Raw genomic sequence first — 19,673 nt, forward strand, 5'->3', positions numbered from 1 at the left:
TGCTTAGTGACCACCTATGTATAAAGACCACCTGCTTAATGAGACTATTTTCTCAAGGTCCCAAATGGTAAATTTCAACACATTTTTCTTAAGCATAAAGACATATTTGGTGCGCTGTTTAAAAAGGTAATGAACCGCTTGCATTATCTTTTTCCTCTTGGCCCAGCTTTTGTATTAGGTTAAAGTCAGGAATAGTATCGCTTTGAAAATTTGAGTCTGGGATGACCAATTTTTGTCAAATTCCAGGAGATATCGTCCATTGTGGTCACTGGCTACTAAGGGAAATCGGACCCTGTTAGGAGGAATTACATGACGCTCTAAATGCCCATAATGCTAAAAAGCTCAGAACATGCAGAAAATTTATACTCGTCTTTCACAATATTATTGCACAAAGCAAGCCACAAATCAGATCCCAAAAGAAAGAAATGGTAAATGCTATGCAATAGCAATGGTTGCAACGCGAACAGGAAGGACGTAGGACGCTAAACAGTGTTTGAAGGAAGCAGAGGCAAGACTTCTGCACGGAGATATCAAAGGGCCAATATGGGGAAGTACAAACCAACAGACATGCCATATGGCCCATGCAGAGATCATATCAATATACGAGGAGGCTGGGTGGTAGCTGGACTCACTGGTAGAAAGTGAGACAGGAGAGTATCCTGGAGTGACATTTGGAAGATGGAAGGTCACAAGGAGGCTAAGCTTCCTGCTAAAGTTGACCTACGATTAACTGTCAAGCCCAAAAAACCTGTTCACCTGAGGAATCAAGGACAACGCCAGGTGAGTACTTTTTAGGAAACCAGCTAACCTGGCAGATGTCTTCACATCATGCCAGGTGGCACTTTCAGACGGAAGATAAACAAGGCGCAAGTCCTTAGGGAGGTAGCATCAAGTCTTGATCCGTGGAAGGAGAAAAAGGCACCATTTTCCAAAAGTTTGTTACCTTTGTGACGTCCGGATGCTACAGGCTACCGGGATATTGACAACAGCAGGAGATTGGGATGTGATGGCAGACATCCGGCAGGTGTTTCCCCGGTCAATCAGAATAAAGGTTTGAACCTATTAGGGGTAATTGGAACAGATCAGAGGAACCTGATAGCAGCTATAAGAAGACAGGCTGAGGTTGCTTCCAGTTGATCTGAAGAAGGAGGGAGAAGTGGTTTGGTTACCAGCAAGTGCTAGTCAAGAGGTTACAAATAGACATCACCACCTGATGCAGTGAACAGGCAAAAGATTGGACAACTACCTGAAGTAACACCAATCTGTAGCGATAGCCAACTGATCCCTGGTTCGGCCTGATCAACCCAGCCGATGCACCTCTGGAGGACGTCATGGCAAGCACCGAAACTCTAAGGAAGAATGATCAACCTGATGAGCGGACAGGCCAGCATTAGAGTCACCAAGTGTATTCAAGGTATTAAATAAAAAAATTGGGTTTGTTGGAGGTTTTTTGGTCAAGTATCATTTAAATGAAGAGAAACTATTTACAACATAAAAGACAAAATATAGATCTTCAATCATAAACAACAGTTTAATAAGGAAGAATGTAATTGGCATTGTCGTGCACCGGGTAACGATTTTATGGTTTATTTACGTTTAATTTTGTATAAATTACATAAATAAAACTCCTATAGACAACCATAGGACCATTGATTTATATTAAAACATCTGAATCACTTCATGCCCTATAAATCACAGAATTTTCATAACAGCTGGAAGACTATAAAGTCACACACATCCTGACCCTAAAGTCCATAACTTGATACTTGGTATCAACATTGGTTTGAATCCACCTCAGATGTTGATCATGACATCCAGGCTGGATCAAACACTAGAGGAAAAAACTGTCCGCTCATCTTCTCACCCTGGAATATACAATGTGTAATCAATTAGAAGTAGTGCAGCTGAGAGAAACACTATTACAGACATTAATTAATGAGATAGTGGAAGCTCTGGGTATTGACCTCAGCTGAGTTTAATCCTCATTGTACTGGTGAGGCCTAAACTACAAACCAGAGAGAAGTGTATGAGATATACATTTCTGATACCAGATCCAATAGCTCCAGTAAGGCACATTAAAACATAATATAAAGTACGAGAGCATAAAGGTTTTATGTTCCTCCTACAGAAGTTTCATAAATGTGTAATTATTTTAAAATGATTTTCAGCAGTAAATGGTATGATAAGGCTCTATATAACCCTTCAGGGATATGTTGATTGGTAGCTTTTTATGCGGTTCAATGCACACCCAGAGCATTATCATGTAGCTGGATCTCACTCCACGAACGTCTTTAGAAATAGCTTTAAATATCTTCATATGTCAAATTCCATCATGACTGCCTGTTTGCCATCTTGTTTCCTGACGTATGAATACATTATCATTGATTAGTCCTACCATCCGGTGACATCATAATTTAAGCTGATTTTTTTTCACATCATAATCACCGAAAGGTGGGACCAATCAACATCAAATTATACTTAACCCACATTGTGTTGGGATCTTGAAGTATTTGATGATGGTGGGATTAACGTCTATGAGATGGCACCCTGTACTAATGGGATTTGTAGTGGCGCCCCTTACTTATAGGTTTTGTATTGGCGCCCTCTATTTATGGGATTTGTAGTGGCGCCCCCTACTTATGGGATTAGTAGTGGCGCCCCCTATTTATGGGATTTGTAATGGCGCCCCTTTTTATGGGATTTGTAGTAGCGACCCCTACTTGTGGGATTTGTAGTGGCGACCCCTACTTGTGGGATTTGTAGTAGCGACCCCTACTTATGGTATTTATAGTGGCGACCCCTACTTATGGTATTTGTAGTGGTGACCCCTACTTATGGGATTTATAGTGGCGACCCCTACTTATGGTATTTGTTGTGGTGACCCCTACTTATGGGATTTATAGTGGCGCCCCCTTCTTATGGGATTTGTAGTAGCGACCCCTACTTGTGGGATTTGTAGTGGCGACCCCTACTTGTGGTATTTGTAGTGGTGACCCCTACTTATGGGATTTATAGTGGCGACCCCTACTTATGGGATTTGTAGTGGTGACCCCTACTTATGGGATTTATAGTGGCGACCCCTACTTATGGGATTTGTAGTAGCGACCCCTACTTGTGGGATTTGTAGTGGCGCCCCTTACTTATAGGTTTTGTATTGGTGCCCTCTATTTATGGGATTTGTAGTGGCGCCCCCTATTTATGGGATTTGTAGTAGCGACCCCTACTTGTGGGATTTGTAGTGGCGACCCCTACTTGTGGGATTTGTAGTAGCAACCCCTTCTTATGGTATTTGTAGTGGTGACCCCTACTTATGGTATTTATAGTGGCGACCCCTACTTATGGTATTTGTAGTGGCGACCCCTACTTATGGTATTTGTAGTGGTGACCCCTACTTATGGGATTAATAGTGGCGACCCCTACTTATGGGATTTGTAGTAGCGACCCCTACTTGTGGGATTTGTAGTGGCGACCCCTACTTGTGGGATTTGTAGTAGCAAACCCTACTTATGGGATTTATAGTGGCGACCCCTACTTATGGTATTTGTAGTGGTGACCCCTACTTGTGGGATTTTTAGTGGCGGCCCCTACTTATGGGATTTATAGTGGCGACCCCTACTTATGGTATTTGTAGTGGTGACCCCTACTTATGGGATTTATAGTGGCGACCCCTACTTGTGGGATTTGTAGTGGTGACCCCTACTTGTGGGATTTGTAGTGGTGACCCCTACTTGTGGGATTTGTAGTGGCGACCCCTACTTGTTGGATTTGTAGTGGTGACCCCTACTTGTGGGATTTTTAGTGGCGGCCCCCTACTTATGGGATTTATAGTGGCGACCCCTACTTATGGTATTTGTAGTGGTGACCCCTACTTATGGGATTTATAGTGGCGACCCCTACTTGTTGGATTTGTAGTGGTGACCCCTACTTGTGGGATTTGTAGTGGTGACCCCTACTTGTGGGATTTGTAGTGGCGACCCCTACTTGTTGGATTTGTAGTGGCGACCCCTACTTGTGGGATTTGTAGTGGTGACCCCTACTTGTTGGATTTGTAGTGGTGACCCCTACTTGTGGTATTTGTAGTGGTGACCCCTACTTGTGGGATTTGTAGTGGCGACCCCTACTTGTTGGATTTGTAGTGGCGACCCCTACTTGTGGTATTTGTAGTGGTGACCCCTACTTGTGGGATTTGTAGTGGTGACCCCTACTTGTGGGATTTGTAGTGGTGACCCCTACTTGTGGGATTTGTAGTGGCGACCCCTACTTGTTGGATTTGTAGTGATGACCCCTACTTGTGGTATTTGTAGTGGTGACCCCTACTTGTGGGATTTGTAGTGGCGACCCCTACTTGTTGGATTTGTAGTGGCGACCCCTACTTGTGGGATTTGTAGTGGCGACCCCTACTTGTGGGATTTGTAGTGGTGACCCCTACTTGTGAGATTTGTAGTGGTGACCCCTACTTGTGGGATTTGTTGTGGCGACCCCTACTTGTTGGATTTGTAGTGGCGACCCCTATTTGTGGGATTTGTAGTGGTGACCCCTACTTGTGGGAATTGTAGTAGTGACCCCTACTTGTGGGATTTTTAGTGGCGACCTCTACTTGTGGGATTTGTAGTGGCGACCCCTACTTGTTGGATTTGTAGTGGCGACCCCTACATATGGGATTTGTAGTGGTGCCCCTTATTTATGGGATAAGTAGTGGCGCTTCCTATTTATGGTAGAGTTGGCCACTATTTGTTGCTCCTTACCTGTGGAATCTTGATGTTCTTTAGCAGTTCTTCATTTGTGGTTGACTTTACTCCGTCTGCGAAGTAGTTGAGGACCGCAGCTCGCCTGGGACCATCTGACCTACAGACAACAAATGATAAACGTGTTCTCCTCGTCTGACAGTTCACCCATCAGTAAACTCTAACACAACCTCATCTGATAACAATTAGTAAGAGAGAAATATGCCAAATTCTTCTGATTTTCATAATGGTTTGTCAATCATAAATCTAGAAGACACATTGCATGTAACTTTGCACCCAGCTTGAATGGAAATTTTCTTTCATCAGAAGATGAGCCTGAGTTGTGCCATTCTGGATACTCCAGGGGTTACCATCATTGCCCTTATATCCACCCCTATATCCAGGGGAAAGATGTCTCATAGTTTTACTATGAGATAGTCCGGGGTGGATGTAACGTCAGTGATAGTAACCCCTGAAGTTTCCAGGATGGAGCTGTGGATGTGAAGATAATCAGTTATTTGATGTCCTTATTTAATATTTTACAGTACCTGTTTCCGTATGAACCATGAACTGCCAGAGCGTGATGGAAGCTTGCGTGTCCTTTTTTTAGTTTTCCACACACAGGTTTAAACTGTTGTTTTTCCTCCTCTGTCAACACTGTCTGTAAAGGGAGATAACTATGCTAGATAAGCAATGGGGAATAAATCTGTAAGGTTGCAAAAGATTGGTAAGGGAGGTAACTCTAAAAGCTTGAAGGGAAATGACATCAGCCTATTCTATCAAAAAAAGGAGTAACAATTAAAGCTTGTTAGGGGAGGTAACTGAATTCCATACAATTTTACAATCGAAAGTATATGTTCATGTAACATGGCATTGTTTGAGAGTTATGGAGTGTCAAAGGGAGACTAATCTATTGTTTGATATAAGTTGTTTTTCTCTATCAAAAACAGGAACAGACGAATTTATATTTTTCTCCAATTACAAAAGTTACTTACTTTACACCATTACCACCATTGAAGCATTTGAGTTTCTAAGTTTACTTCAAAATAAAAATCTTAAAAATAATTAATTGCTTCCCGAAGATATTGGGTGTCACTATATCCTAGAATGAAGAAGCACTGATTGGACATGCACCAAAAGCAAAATAAATCATATTTTTATTTTTATTTTTGGTGTTAATTACACATATACATACACGATTAAGCACTTATTATTGTTCAAATGATGAGTATCATTTATGCTCAGCCTCTGTCGGGTGTGGAGCATCTTTAACTTTTACTTCATTTAATTTGATAATTTCAATTTAATGCATATAAGAATCATAAAACTTCAAAAGAAGTGTGAATCATTATCTTAATATGTCATATTATTCTAAATTGATCTTTAACGTTCCTATGTTTAGAATGATGTAATACAAAGGGAGAGCACTCTACCATTTCAGACCAGGATCAATGCATATTGGTTTACATTGCTGAATATGTTCCAATAAATGTATTCTACACTGTTCTTGATTTTTAAAATTTTACATTAATATTTCTTTCTTGTGAAATTCTTGCTATTTTCTTGTTACAGAAAAATATATGAATGTTAATTTTCATGGTTGCATACTTTCTGTAAATAGTTCCAATTAAATCTCTTTAATCGTCATACCTGTATAGATTCCATATCAGCAAAGTTGAAGTCAGTCACAGGAAGAGGGTTTCCATTTCTTGTCCATCTAATAAAGGAAACTATGAATAGTCAAGTATGTGTAAATTAGTTTGCCTGACAAAGAAAGACTACAATTATTTACTAAAGAATTGGAAAATACTAAAACAAATAATTATAATAATAGACAATAGTTAAAGGGACAATTCGCTCAGGCTAATTCTTTTACATAACCAAGAAGTAAAATATGGCATAAATGTATTGTTCTACATTTCTTATGAAACATATAACATAAAATATTGACAAATTCCACGTCATTGTTTAGTATTTCAATCAATATCGTTGAAATATCAAATCGTTGATCAATACGATTAAGTAGGTACAATATAGCCACTGTACCCATGCATGAGCCAAAGTCACGCACGTTAAGCAAATAAACTACATAACCACTGAGAAGGTGATGAAATGGTTTTTAGGCAAGACAATTCACCTAATAAGGTAAACACACTACTGTCAGAGCGATTTGAACAGATCTAGACAAAAGTTGCATTACTCTACGAGCAAGGGACAGGGTTCGGCATACAAGAAGTTCGACCACAATGTGTAATGGCGGACAGCGAGCGAGTTTGAATATCTACACACATGTCACAACCATGGGCTTTTCAGGCATATCACAGTAAAACCGAGTAATCTAATTTCCATTAGAACTGTTTTTTTCCGAAATATGTACAAATTTTAATGTTCTCTTAGACTGAATTGTCCCTTTAACATCATCATGGCTAACAGTGAGCGAGGCAAAAAAAATGTAACTGGAATTATGTAAGCCAACTAATATTCCTAGCTCCCCCTCATTTCAGATCATGGCAACCAAATCACAATTTTTGAAAAAAAATGAGACCAAATAAGCTCAATGATCCATCGACCAATTCTGCAAACATATTCAACCCAATTAGTGCCTTGGGTGCTTAAAATATTGAAATAAATCGGCCATAAATCAGTTTGAAACAAGAAGAAATCAAATCAAGAAACCTACAGTTTTCATATTAACAGTCTGCATTTGAATGAAGGTAAGTAAAATGGAGGCCTGAAGAAGAGGACGGGCACTTATTGGATTGCATACTGTACATTTGATCTAGTAACCATGACAACCAAATGACATGAAAACGATAACTATTATATTTGTAATCCTTAATAAGCCCCATATATACCATATATAGACAAACAGACAGAGTGATTCCAGTCCTGCTAACCCCCACCCCTACCCAAAAAACTTAACTGTGGGGGTATATAATGACTTGTGTATTTATCAGAGAGGGAAGTAATCATTATGGACCCTCGAACAGGCTACCAAGGTGTAAGATCTAATGATGGCTGAATCCATTAGGAGCCCACTGTGTTAAAACCATTTTAGTCCTGTCTATTGTCAATTCTACATAATTACTGAAAGAGTTCCTGCTGACTACTTTGGTCTCTATATAAGATAAAGGAAGACATTTGCCAATTAAAGCGCGCATTTACACCTAGCCACTGTGCTCCAACTACAGGACACTTCTTGAAAGCTTAATTTGCCAAGAAGGATAGACGCAACAAAAATCAGTAAAAATTTAAACAACTTTTTTTATTAACTCATTCACCCCTGAAATTTTGTAATGGTCTGATCTAGTCTTTGATTTAGTAGAGTCTAAATGTGTCTTCAGGGGTAAATGAGCGAAAATCTGCCTGTTAAAAGAAAATTTTGCAACAGCTATTTCTCTACATGCACATTACCTTTGAACGAGATCAACTTATGAAATGGCTTAATTCTGGAGAAATGGCCCCCCTAGATCAGAAACAGTCCCCACAGGTCAGGTCCCCCACCCTCCTGTACTATCCACAGCAGGGAGAACAGACCTAGGAGTATTAGCATTTCAGATTGTTATCATAGAAAAGTTGTCATTGACTGTGATATGTCACCACAGTAGAAGCACCACCATTACATCTTATTTTATAATGACTCTTATTCCAACACTTACTGGTTGCCTATTTACCAAACTCTCTATATCAATTTAGGTACCCTGAAATGTCTGTCAGGCATAAATATCCTTTGATTTACTCTATAGTGATCAAAGTGGTATGCAAATGGAGGAGAAGGAACAGAACAAAACAGGACAGACAGGACATGTCAGGATAGGACACAGGACAGGACAGGACAGAGGACAGAACAGACATCAACAAACATGTCATGGTCCCTCATTTCAGAAGATCTTAAGTAGGGTAAATTAATCACAAGATTGAGTACATGTTCTGTTACCAGTTAATATATCCATCCCTGAAAAATTTAAGATTTTACTACAACACTACGATAAAAACACAAAGCATTAGCAGGTAAAATCTAAATCTTAACACTAGAACTATTTCAAAGTCAAAGTTAAGTGCTGTGTCATAAAATGTGTTTCTTTAATTAATTTTTTTAAACAAAGAACTACTGGTAGGTCATAAATCTCCTTGTCTCCAAGCAGTACACAAGACATGGGATGATGGGACAGGACAAACATAGATAAAACATTATTTTTTGACCCCATCCCCACCCCCACCCCCTCCATCTCATTTTATGGAGGAGCCATCAAAACTTTTGATTAATAACCAAAATTTGGTAACATTAAAATACTGAATTTGTTTTGCTATATGATATCCTATAATAATAAATACTCTGGACATATGTCAGAAATGATCCAGCCTCTTTAGGACAAATTAGTGCTCTCATCAGATTCCCTCCTCTTATTTGTATGCTACAGACATTTATGCTGACCTAGCACTTTTCCCCATTAAGAGATATTTGGTTACTAAATGACAAATATCTCAACCCTTATGCTGGCAGCCAGTGATCTGGACATAGTTACTCTCTAATGTAAAAGTGTTGAATATTGGTGAACACTGAACAATTTGTGTTCCTGAATACATGCTGTGAACATGAACATTTGAATATAGATGAACAGTGATGATTTCATGTTTCTGAATACATGGCTGACTGACAACACTGAACAATTCATGCTTTTGATCAATGAAAGATTCAGTTTTCTGAAGACAGGTGAACAACAATGAACAACTATAAATTCTGGATATCGCTGAATTCAAAGGAGCTACTTATTGTTTCTGAATACTCTAGTGGGGAGTACTGAACTTTACTTGTATATTATTAGCAGCTAAAGATTGAATAATTGGAATTTTAGTTTTGTACAGCACATGAGAAATGAATATACATGTACCTGTATATAAAGGACACTTGCAACCTAGAAAGATGATGGTAAGTTTTTAATCAATGTAAAAAAATATCAATAATGTAATAATGTTTTATTGCTTGATAGTTTAATGTTCTGTTCACTGCCCGGATCATTTGAGATCGTACAAGTTTATAGGTGGAGAGAAAGCTGGATGTGCCCGGAGAAAAAACCACCGACCAGCGGTCAGTACTTGGTATTATTCAGAACTGCCCCACATTGGATTCAAACTCAAACCCCAGAGGTAGAGGGTTTATGATAATATGTTTGGGACAACCAATAGGTTTGCATATTCCCTACTAAGCGTACTCCCAATGCTTGAAAGAGAGGTTGGCAAGGCAACAGGACAAGACAGGATTATGCTCATGACAGTGCATGAAAATCATAATATTTGGCCACCAAAGAGAGAATAGTTAGAAATAAAGTGATGTTAGTGATATTGTGCAACAAAGAAGGACAGAAAATGTGCTTGTCCTAGTAAAAGTTTGCTACATTACAAGGAAGGCATGAGTGATGGTTTACAGAGTAGTAAAATTATCAATAAAATGAGGTTAGTGCCAGCGAGGATTGGAGGAAATGTGACAAAATTTGATCATAATAGGGTGATGTTAATTAATGCATTGTAAATCAGAAAAAAATTGTAGGAAAAATGTCTGTTACATTAGCATTAAGGTGATGTTAGTACCTGTGTGATCCTGGTATATAGAACAGGCCTCCATTTTCCTCTGTTTGATCGTCCAGAGCTATATGGACCTACACAGAGATCGGTAGAATAGTTATCAGGTATATAGGATATTACCAGATATGTTTGATCGTCCAGAGCTATATGGACCTACACAGAGATCGGCACAATAGTTACCAGGTATATAGGACATGTAATTGACAGATATTGGCCTATATCTCCTATTCCCAGCTATTGTTATCAATATTTTTAAAGTAATAAAACATGAAAATGAGCAATTTTACATTGTACCTATTTTTTTTAAATTTATACACTCAAAAGGGGAAGTATATTTTCTTCCCCAAAACGTATCCATACAATCTGAAAATTACTTAGTATATAACATATCAAATTTTTTCTCCTGTATTCAACTATTTAGGAGAACAGAGAAAAATAAGAGGCCCATGTGCCTTAACGGTCGCCTGAGTAGATACAGAATGAAACAAAGACATGTTAACACTATATATTGGCCCATCAGGCCCTTGAAGTCAGTCAGTGATCTTATAAATTTGACTTTTTAATCTATGAAGAGTATTTGATTCCATCAAATCTGTGAATACAGAAGAAAGATTTTTGAAATGTTATTCATTTTTACCCCTTTTGGCCCCGCCCCTCATGCCCCCCCCCCCCTCTAGCCCCTGGGGGTCGGTCAGGACCAATATAGATATCACGTTAAAATGCTATATCAGGCTAATAATTTGAACCCAGTTTGACTAATTTCCTATGAAAACTAAGAAAATAATGTTCATAAATGTGTTTTTCCTATAAACTATAGTAAACTTTACCCCCTCCTCAGGGGAAAACCCAAGACCTCAGGGTCATATAACTCACAATTTTTGTAGAGGGCCATGAGACTTTTCTATCCATGAAGAGTATTTGATTCTACCACATCTGTGAGTGGAGCAGAAGATTTTTGAAATTTTGGTCAATTTTACCCCTTTTGGTCCCTACCACAGCCCTCTGAGGGGTGGGGATCATATAATTCACAATTTTGATTGGCCTTATGCCTTAGAAGGTTTGTGCAAAATTTCATTGAAATTGCTTCAGCTTTTTTGGAAAAGAAGTCGAAAATCTAAATTGTTTATCGTCGCACGACGGCCGATGGACGACGGACGACAAGGACAAAAGGCGATTACAATAGGTCACCATGAGACTTTGTCAATGACAATGGATTTTGGATCACAGTGACAGAAAATTAACACACTACTTATCTAATAGGAGAAAGAGACTTGAAATGAAATTGAAGTTTCTGTATATTAGACAACCATGATCAATAGATGAAGCAGGATGACTATATATAGGCTATCCTATCTAGGTCAAATAAACTTAGAAGCTGAGTCTGAGGTGGTGTCCCTGATAGACCTATACTATAACTTCAATTCTGAGTTTGCAATTGGTTTCAAACACCTAATTGCCCCCCCCCCCCCCCCCCCCCCTTCATAACAAAAACAAAGACACTGATAGGGAAGGCGATTTGTTACTATGCGACTATGTCCCCTTGATATAAAATTTCAATGGGACATTTGATCAGACAATGCGCCAAAACAACATCATTTTCTAAGAACATTGAGGCAAAAACAAAAATTTACATCAGCATGTATCATCAATGTTTTATTGATTCAGCAAAAAAGAAAATAATGCTAGCAGTTGAATTTGTTTACTGATAACTAATTGCAACCAGAAACTGCTTCAAAATTTAAAGTAATATTAAACCTTTTTGCTCTTGTTGTAATAAAACAAAACATTGATTATACATATGTTAGCAGAAATACACAGACTTGTAAGTTCACTTCAAGTGTCATTGTTTGTCAAATACAAAATCAGAAACATAAGTAGTATGTAGTTCATATACAGACCCAAAGACCAGCAGTAACCTATTTACTGTAGAAGCAAAGTGAAATGAACACTTACAAGTTTTACTGTTTCTGTCTCCAAATACCGAAGGAATGTTGTAGATTACTACCGTAATGCACATGGTTGACTTGTCACACGCAGTGTTAAGGTGTTCTTCAGATAAAGTTATGTGAATGTGATCGACCACATCACGAAATACATGAAGTTTAATTTGTTATTAGGCTAAAGAAAGGGTCTCTGTCGCTTTCAGGGTGTCCAGTGAAAAGAATAAAAATTATCTCTCATAGATGATTTCGACTAGCAAGTACAGTGTCAGATTTACATCTAAGTTCTAACTCAGGGAACTCCCCCAACAGTATCAGAATTTTGCGTGATGACATCTTTGTTTACATCGGATCGCTTATATCATTGCTGAGTGTCAAGTGACAAGTCACTTATTTAGATGAAAATTGCTTACATTCGAAGGCAGTATACAATATATAGTTACATTTACATATTAAAACGATAAACAATTATAAACTCGATATTTCATTGCATTAGTGGTTTGTAATACGCGTCATGTAACCTCTGAATTAATCGGACAAATCAGCAGGCGGGGAACCAATCAAAAACGACCTTTCATCAGCATGTTTAGAAACTGGGATCTGTCTAAAAAATCATTTGCATCTTACCGATGATCAGTCAAATGTCTAAGGGCCGAAAGGGCGCAAAGTAAAGTTTTCTTGATGCTTCATTTATTCAACAAATGCGTGTATTAAAAACTATTTTTTCAGGTGCCTTGGCCAATAAAACCCAATCACCCTCAAATACACATTAAAAGTCTTAAAAGTGCAAGTGTGGACCAGTTCATTATAAAGTTAGAGGGGTGAATGAGTTAATCCATAACTACTTACTGTGAGGTGCATCATGGGACCAGTCCTTGTCCAATAGGAAAAGTCTTGGTGCCTAAAATTAAATTTTGATTTTTGTTTTAAATTAATATGCTTAGCATTAACCTCATTATCTGTCTAGAAGTCTTTTCAGATACATTGTACTACATTTCAGCTATTTGTATGTGTGTTTTGGGAGACTAGTGTATTCCTGTTTTGTCTCCTTGTGATAGTTGTATTTAGATGAACTGCTTGGTTCGTGTAACCCCATTGAAACATACTCTAAACCATTTTTCTTTCGCAGTTACTTAATTTTGCAAATTAATTTTTAAATCAAGTTCATGGGGATTAATTTTCACCATTTCAAAACCTGAATTGAAATATCTTTCAATATTACCAAAGTAAATAATAATTCGCATAGATGAACTTTCGCGAGTTAACACTAATCACGATAATCGCAAAAGTAAATCGCACGCGAAAGAAAGCTGGTTTACAGTATTTTGTGCAATACAGAAAAATATTTGTCCCACTCCCTAAATGCTGAGTGCTTAATTCGCTTTAGCGGGAACATATGCCATTATAAGTATGGACTAGGGAGCAGAAAACAAAGCATTACTAATGAATTAAACGGAAAAATAAATTCCCCCTTTAACGGCCAAAAATGAAACAAATCAAATAAAGTATTAATGGAAGGAAAAGAAAGTTTACTGTAACAATATGTATAACTTTTAATGAAAAAGTTACATTTGAATGATCTAATGCCTCTAAGTCTTCATTACTATCAGTAATAGTTCAGTGGAATGAAATTAGATTTACAGAGGAAGGGGAGACAACTCAAAAATCCGTGAAAACTAGAGTAGGTTTATTATATCATGACTATATATAATGTATATCTTTGCATTCATAGATTACATAATTATGTAACTTTCTAAGCAAATAAATTATAGCTTAATTCAAGGGGAAGGAATATTTACCAAGCAACCACCCCTCCATGCCTGGCTGGCTTCGCAAACAACTGGTCATGCCAAAATCGTACAGGTAATGTCTTGTCCTGTACCAATAATTGTGAACCAGGGGCCTGAAGCAAAGGGTGAAAAAAAATCTCTATCAAAAGAAAAGACGAGGAAGAATTTCTTTCTAGAATGTTAGATGAACACTAAAGGAACTGCTCATAACCCACCATAATGCCATATGATTGATTATTTGGAATGATATTTCACATTTTCACAGGACATACAATCCTTAAAAGTTGATCTACAAAATATTGAAGGCCCACTTCCTTTCCAGAGCAAAATATAAAGGTTTCTTAAAACACATTAATAACATCAGAAAACACAAGCCGATGGTCTAAGAAAAGGTTACAACACCAAACATTTGCAAGATTTCCTGTGTAATATATGAGAGTCAGTGGAGATTTATTTCGCTGTTTTGCTGTATGACGCAGTGATAGTCAACTACTGAACTGTATTTAGGACGACGGTGGGAAACATAAGACGACCTGCGTTATGAAAGCTAACATAAACTAACATTTTATTTATTTTAATTAAATTGTTCAGAAGGTGATGATAAATGTAGTATTAATGGTAAGTTAATAACTTTTGCGGCTCTACAAAATTTTTGATTTCGTTTTACATTCCAATTTTAAGCCGTTTCGGAAAGGTAGTGGGCCTGTAAGAATTTTCTTAATTATACAAAATGTATACATGTATATCCTTAAAGCCAAATTGCAAAAATTTAAATTCATTAAAATTTTGACTCGCATACATAACTGGTCATTGTATTGGCATATAATATAGCATCAATTTCAGGTTAGCCAAAAGCTGAAACTGCTGGATCACACCTACCACAACTTGGGGGAGGAAAGCCAGATCATGGAACAGCTCCGTCATTCTCCAGTGTCCAAGACAATGCATTAAGACATTGTCAACATCCCCACTCTGGTTGCTATGGTATTCATACAACATGTCCATTCCATCATGTTTGCTTTCACCCTGTGGAACATATGAAACTAAAGCAAAAGTTATACAATTGTTGAAATTTAAATAAAAAAGATACCATATTGAAAATTAATTTTACAGATTCATTTGGGCAATTGTCTATTTTAAATGTTAAATTTCTAACTTGAATACAAGTAATGCTATCAGAGATTTATAAACTACCTACCATATTCGCCATAATTAGTGCCCCTCCCCCTATAAGCTCTTCTCCCCTATTTTGGGGATATTAAAGCTATATTAACGCCCCCTCTTCCATTCTATTGATTTTACAACTGTGTGATGCTTATAACATAGGCATTGTATTCCATATATTACATGAACTTGCGAGTCTTTCACACATGAAACACAAAACATTAATTCCTTTCATAGACAAGAAGGCATATGCATATTTATTGCAACAGATTTATGCACCATGAGTATGGAAGAGTTAATATATGGCAGACTTTTTAGGTTTTTTTGTCCACAACTGTCATTTTTTATTGGGTACCTATAAGCGCATCCACTGTGAATACACAGTGCTGTTATGTAATTTCAGTCGATGAGATTTGTCTGAACTTTGAATAAATTACAGTATGAACTTCTCAACAAAACAGTCTATCATTTTAACACACCAAACCACCAATTGCAAGCTGTCATGTACATGTGTATTAACATTGACCTAGTGTCTCGTAAGTAATAGCTAACCACATACTGTAAAATAACTGTAATCCTCAAGGATCCTATCGCAGTCCTCAGTGGACAACACAGGCACATTCAGAAGGAAGCCATCCTCCCAGAACTGTTTCACCTGGTCACTGCTCAACAGCAGCTTACTCCATTCTGATTTGTCCTACAAACAAAATTTTAGCTTTTGTTTAAACAGCAGGGACATTTCCGACTTTGGCCTGAATCATGTTTGGATTGTTAATGTTTTGTTAATGTTGTTAATGGCTAAGGGGAACCTAAAATGATATTTGAGAATTACAAGTATATCTTTAGCATAGCTATAGTAGGTTTGTGTTTTATTACCGAAGTTTAACGTCCTATTTAAAAATATTTCCTTTGAACTTTAATATGTCCCCACAGTAATTTTTATGACTTATTTTTGTCAAAATCAAAAATGTGACCTTATGAATATTTATTTATGTGCAGTCCATATGGTAATCTGTGAAAGGAATGTTGTTTTGGTAAAGTTTACCTGAAAGTGAAGAGTTTCCCTGTAGGCCGTGGACCTGCGGCTCCAGTCTGGTAATCTTTTTGGCATTGTCTGGTTCAGTCCATCAAAAATAATATCTTAAAAACAAAGTCTTGGTTTCAATAAAACATCTGTCACAGAGCATAAGGGCTTGTTAATAGATTAGTTGAGATAATTTCTTAACTATTATTGTTCCCCACACCCCATGCGAAAATGTCATAGCAAGAATTACTTTCATTGAACTACAAAACTACAGATGCCAGAAAATTACGTCTTGACAATTAGTAATGACCTAGAAGCAGTTAACTGTGCTGAAACAACATCTTTTTAAACTGTTCCACATCTTTACTGTTCTGATGGTGAAGCTGTTACTCCGTAACAATGTTCTGGAATGCTGCGGGAATATCATTTTTGTGTTTCCTCTGCTGCTGTGCCGGGGTGCCACATCCTTCCATAGATTTAAAAAATGAACTCGCCTCTTCATCGTAGATGTTATTTGTTAACTTGTAAAGTTCAATCATATCTCCTCTGATTCTTCGATATGATAGGGTTGGGAGATTTAGAATTTTCAGTCTTTCTGGATATGATAGGTTGTTCATTCCTGGAAGACTTTTAGTAGCTCTGCCCTGCACCGCTTCGAGTCTATCGATGTCCTTGATTTTGTATGGAGCCCACACCGCGCTTGCGTAGTCAAGTTGTGTCCTAACTAGACTTTTGTATAACAGCATGAATGATTTCTTGTCCATAAAATGGAAGGTTCTTCTCAAAAGACCGAATATCTGGTTCGCCTTCTTGATCTTTTCGCTTATGTGATATTCAAACGTTAGTTCTGGGTCGATTATTACTCCAATATCTTTCTCCTTATCCGTACGTGCAAGGTCGTTTCCAAGAAGTTTATATATATTGCTGGTGTTTCCACTGTACGCCTTTGTTGTTTACCTATGTGCATATGTTTGCACTTTTCAGGGTGCATTCTTAATAGCCAAGTATCACTCCAGGTTCCCATCGTAATCAGATCTTTTTGTAGAATTTCTTCGTCCTCGCTATTTTTAATTACCTTGAAAATTTTGGTGTCATCTGCAAACAGGTACATGTCCGAATTAACTGTTTCAGGGAGATCATTCACGAAAATCACAAACAGTAGAGGGCCAAGAACTGAACCTTGTGGAATTCCTGGCATGGTCTGGTTCAGTCTGGAATATCAAAAATATGTGATATCTTAAAAACAAAGTCTTGGTTTCATTAAACATCTGTCACAGGCAGCATACATTTTGGCTTCTTATACTCCTCAGGGGGTTGGATTTGGATCAAGTTTGATCCCCAATGGAGGCAATGATTCTAACTTTTTTATAAAACGATGCCCTCATGCTGTTAATTACACTTGTACAGAACTGTTTTTGGTGGTCTTCATTATGAAGTTGCACAACTTTGACTTATAATTCTTTGAATTTCTTGCAAAATATTCAAAATTAATTTCAGAAAACAAAAAGATGTTAAAACAGGACCTAGCTTTTTCTGAAGCACTTTTATTTAATTCTACCACCAGGCCAGCCCTCTAGTACACAGTAGCCAATCGATTTAGGTGTCCAACCTCTGCCAAGGTTAAGTGGTTAAGGAGTCTAACATTCTTCTAAATTCTAATTCTAAATTAATTAATTAACTAAGTTCCCCCACCCCATCCCATCTGGTTCATATGTTTCATTTGGTGCCCCAGAGGTATAAGACTGGTTGCATCTACCAAAGAATTTTTTGAAATATTTGAATCTGGTCTTGATGACTTCACAAATTGGTCTTTATTGATGAATACTCATGACATGACATATACTTGACTTGAGTTACATCATCTTCACATGCCCATGTCCATTTGCTTACCTATAGGCCTACAGGTGCCATATACCTTCAGAGAGGCCACCTACTGTGAAGGCTAATTTCCTGGAATACCTGGTTAATCTGTTTTAATTGCTTCTGGCAAACAAGCAATATCCCGCTATCTGTTGTTGTCCTATTATAGTACCTGGGTATTATCCAAGGTTCATCAGTAGATAAGAGTAATTTGTACTGGACAATCAGATGACCCTAAACCATTGATCCCCCAAGGTCATTCTCAGTTCACTATCTACCTTAATTGAAATTAAATTACAAATGATGTTTTATTATCTTTAATTTAACTGAACAGTGGATCTACAGTAATTATAAATTGTCTTTATAGGTAATGTTATAAAGAATGAAGACTTTAATTATAACCATAATAAGTAATCTTTTTAAATGACATTTTCAATTTTGCTGAACAGTAAACCTATAGTCATATGTTGTCTTTATCAGAAATATAGAGATTTATAGATAATGTTATTAATAAGAATAAAGACTTAAATCATCAATAACCATTTTTGAATGGGGATGATTATGGATATGATTTTTGCATCATACCTATAATTAATCACTGCTGATATCAAAATCAATCATTTGAAAGATAAAGGGAACATTAAATTATTCTAAAATTTATCTAGTCACAGTAACCTAACAGCAGTACATTGTCAATAGGTGATGCAGATACAATATCCTCAACAGTTAAAAAGTTTTAAGGCCCAGACAATAAGTTACTGTAAAATTTGCAAACATTTTTACCTTTGATCTTGAGCTTACAAAAACCTTACAGAAGTGAGAAAACGCAAATATAAAGATTTAAAAGTAATAACCTCAAATGAGAAATCATTTGAATAAGTGCAACAAAAATATAACTATTGGGATACCCACGATAAAAAATAAGTAATCAAATTGAACATAAAATGTTTATACAATATCCATCTTAATCCTCTAGTTTAAATTTTAAAAATTATTAAACATAAATATGTTTAACATATTTAAATACGAGCTCCAGATGATTAACCTCTGTACTAGGTGAGGTCGAAGTTCAGTAGATAAAAGGACTTTTTGATCTGCCGGCTCTGTACATGTATATAGAATGTATTCGAACCTATATGGATAAAAAATATTTTCTGATAAAAAGTGCAAATAAATATCACAAAACCATAGCATGTTATAATTGTTGCATTTGCAATTATAAAGCAAATCGGTCAGAATTGTTCAATTCACTGAGTAGAGTTGTGTACGTGATTAAAAAACATTTCTATTTCTTATCATATCACAACTTTTAACGTCACGTGATCGACCTTAAAACTTTGGTAATTTTATTACAGTAGTGGTATCTTCGTATATATCATCAATGTTTAGGGATCTAAACGAAATTCCAGCGATGTGACAGTATCCCCTTTGTCGGCATCATCAATAGTAAAACGCCAATTTTAATGAGAGCGAAACTACCTGAGAGATCAAAGGCATCTTACCTGTGATTGTAAGTGAAGATATGCCTATTCGGATCTGAGCGCACCTGGCCGTATATTAAACCGGAAATAGATTTCTGTAGTGGCTA

The 19,673-nt window shown here is 37.1% G+C and overlaps 1 protein-coding gene across 1 annotated transcript; it reads right to left on the bottom strand.

Annotated features, from left to right (window-relative positions):
* Positions 1-1,512: 1,512 nt before the first annotated feature.
* LOC138319503 (probable alpha-ketoglutarate-dependent hypophosphite dioxygenase) lies at positions 1,513-17,654 on the bottom strand. The gene is made up of 12 exons (XM_069262658.1): positions 17,623-17,654; positions 17,301-17,436; positions 16,247-16,315; positions 15,761-15,898; positions 14,917-15,063; positions 14,047-14,150; positions 13,097-13,148; positions 10,314-10,381; positions 6,375-6,441; positions 5,273-5,385; positions 4,746-4,845; positions 1,513-1,865 (listed from the first exon to the last, which is right to left on the bottom strand). Exons 1-12 carry the CDS (start codon positions 17,652-17,654, stop codon positions 1,806-1,808), a joined length of 1,086 nt encoding a protein of 361 aa, XP_069118759.1. The 3' UTR covers positions 1,513-1,805.
* Positions 17,655-19,673: the final 2,019 nt, after the last annotated feature.

This window comes from Argopecten irradians, chromosome 3, assembly GCF_041381155.1.
Source record: "Argopecten irradians isolate NY chromosome 3, Ai_NY, whole genome shotgun sequence".
NCBI lineage: Eukaryota > Metazoa > Mollusca > Bivalvia > Pectinida > Pectinidae > Argopecten > Argopecten irradians.

What these genes read in the sequence shown, in the direction of transcription:
- LOC138319503 (XM_069262658.1), bottom strand. Translation starts at nt 17,654, where the DNA reads ATGAAGACCACCAAAAACAGTTCTGTACAAGT. An exon ending in GGGAAACTCTTCACTTTCAG is followed by an intron (nt 15,899 to 16,246) that starts GTAAACTTTACC and finishes TTTTGTTTGTAG; the next exon opens with GACAAATCAGAATGGAGTAA. An exon ending in TATATACCAGGATCACACAG is followed by an intron (nt 6,442 to 10,313) that starts GTACTAACATCA and finishes TTCCTTTATTAG; the next exon opens with ATGGACAAGAAATGGAAACC.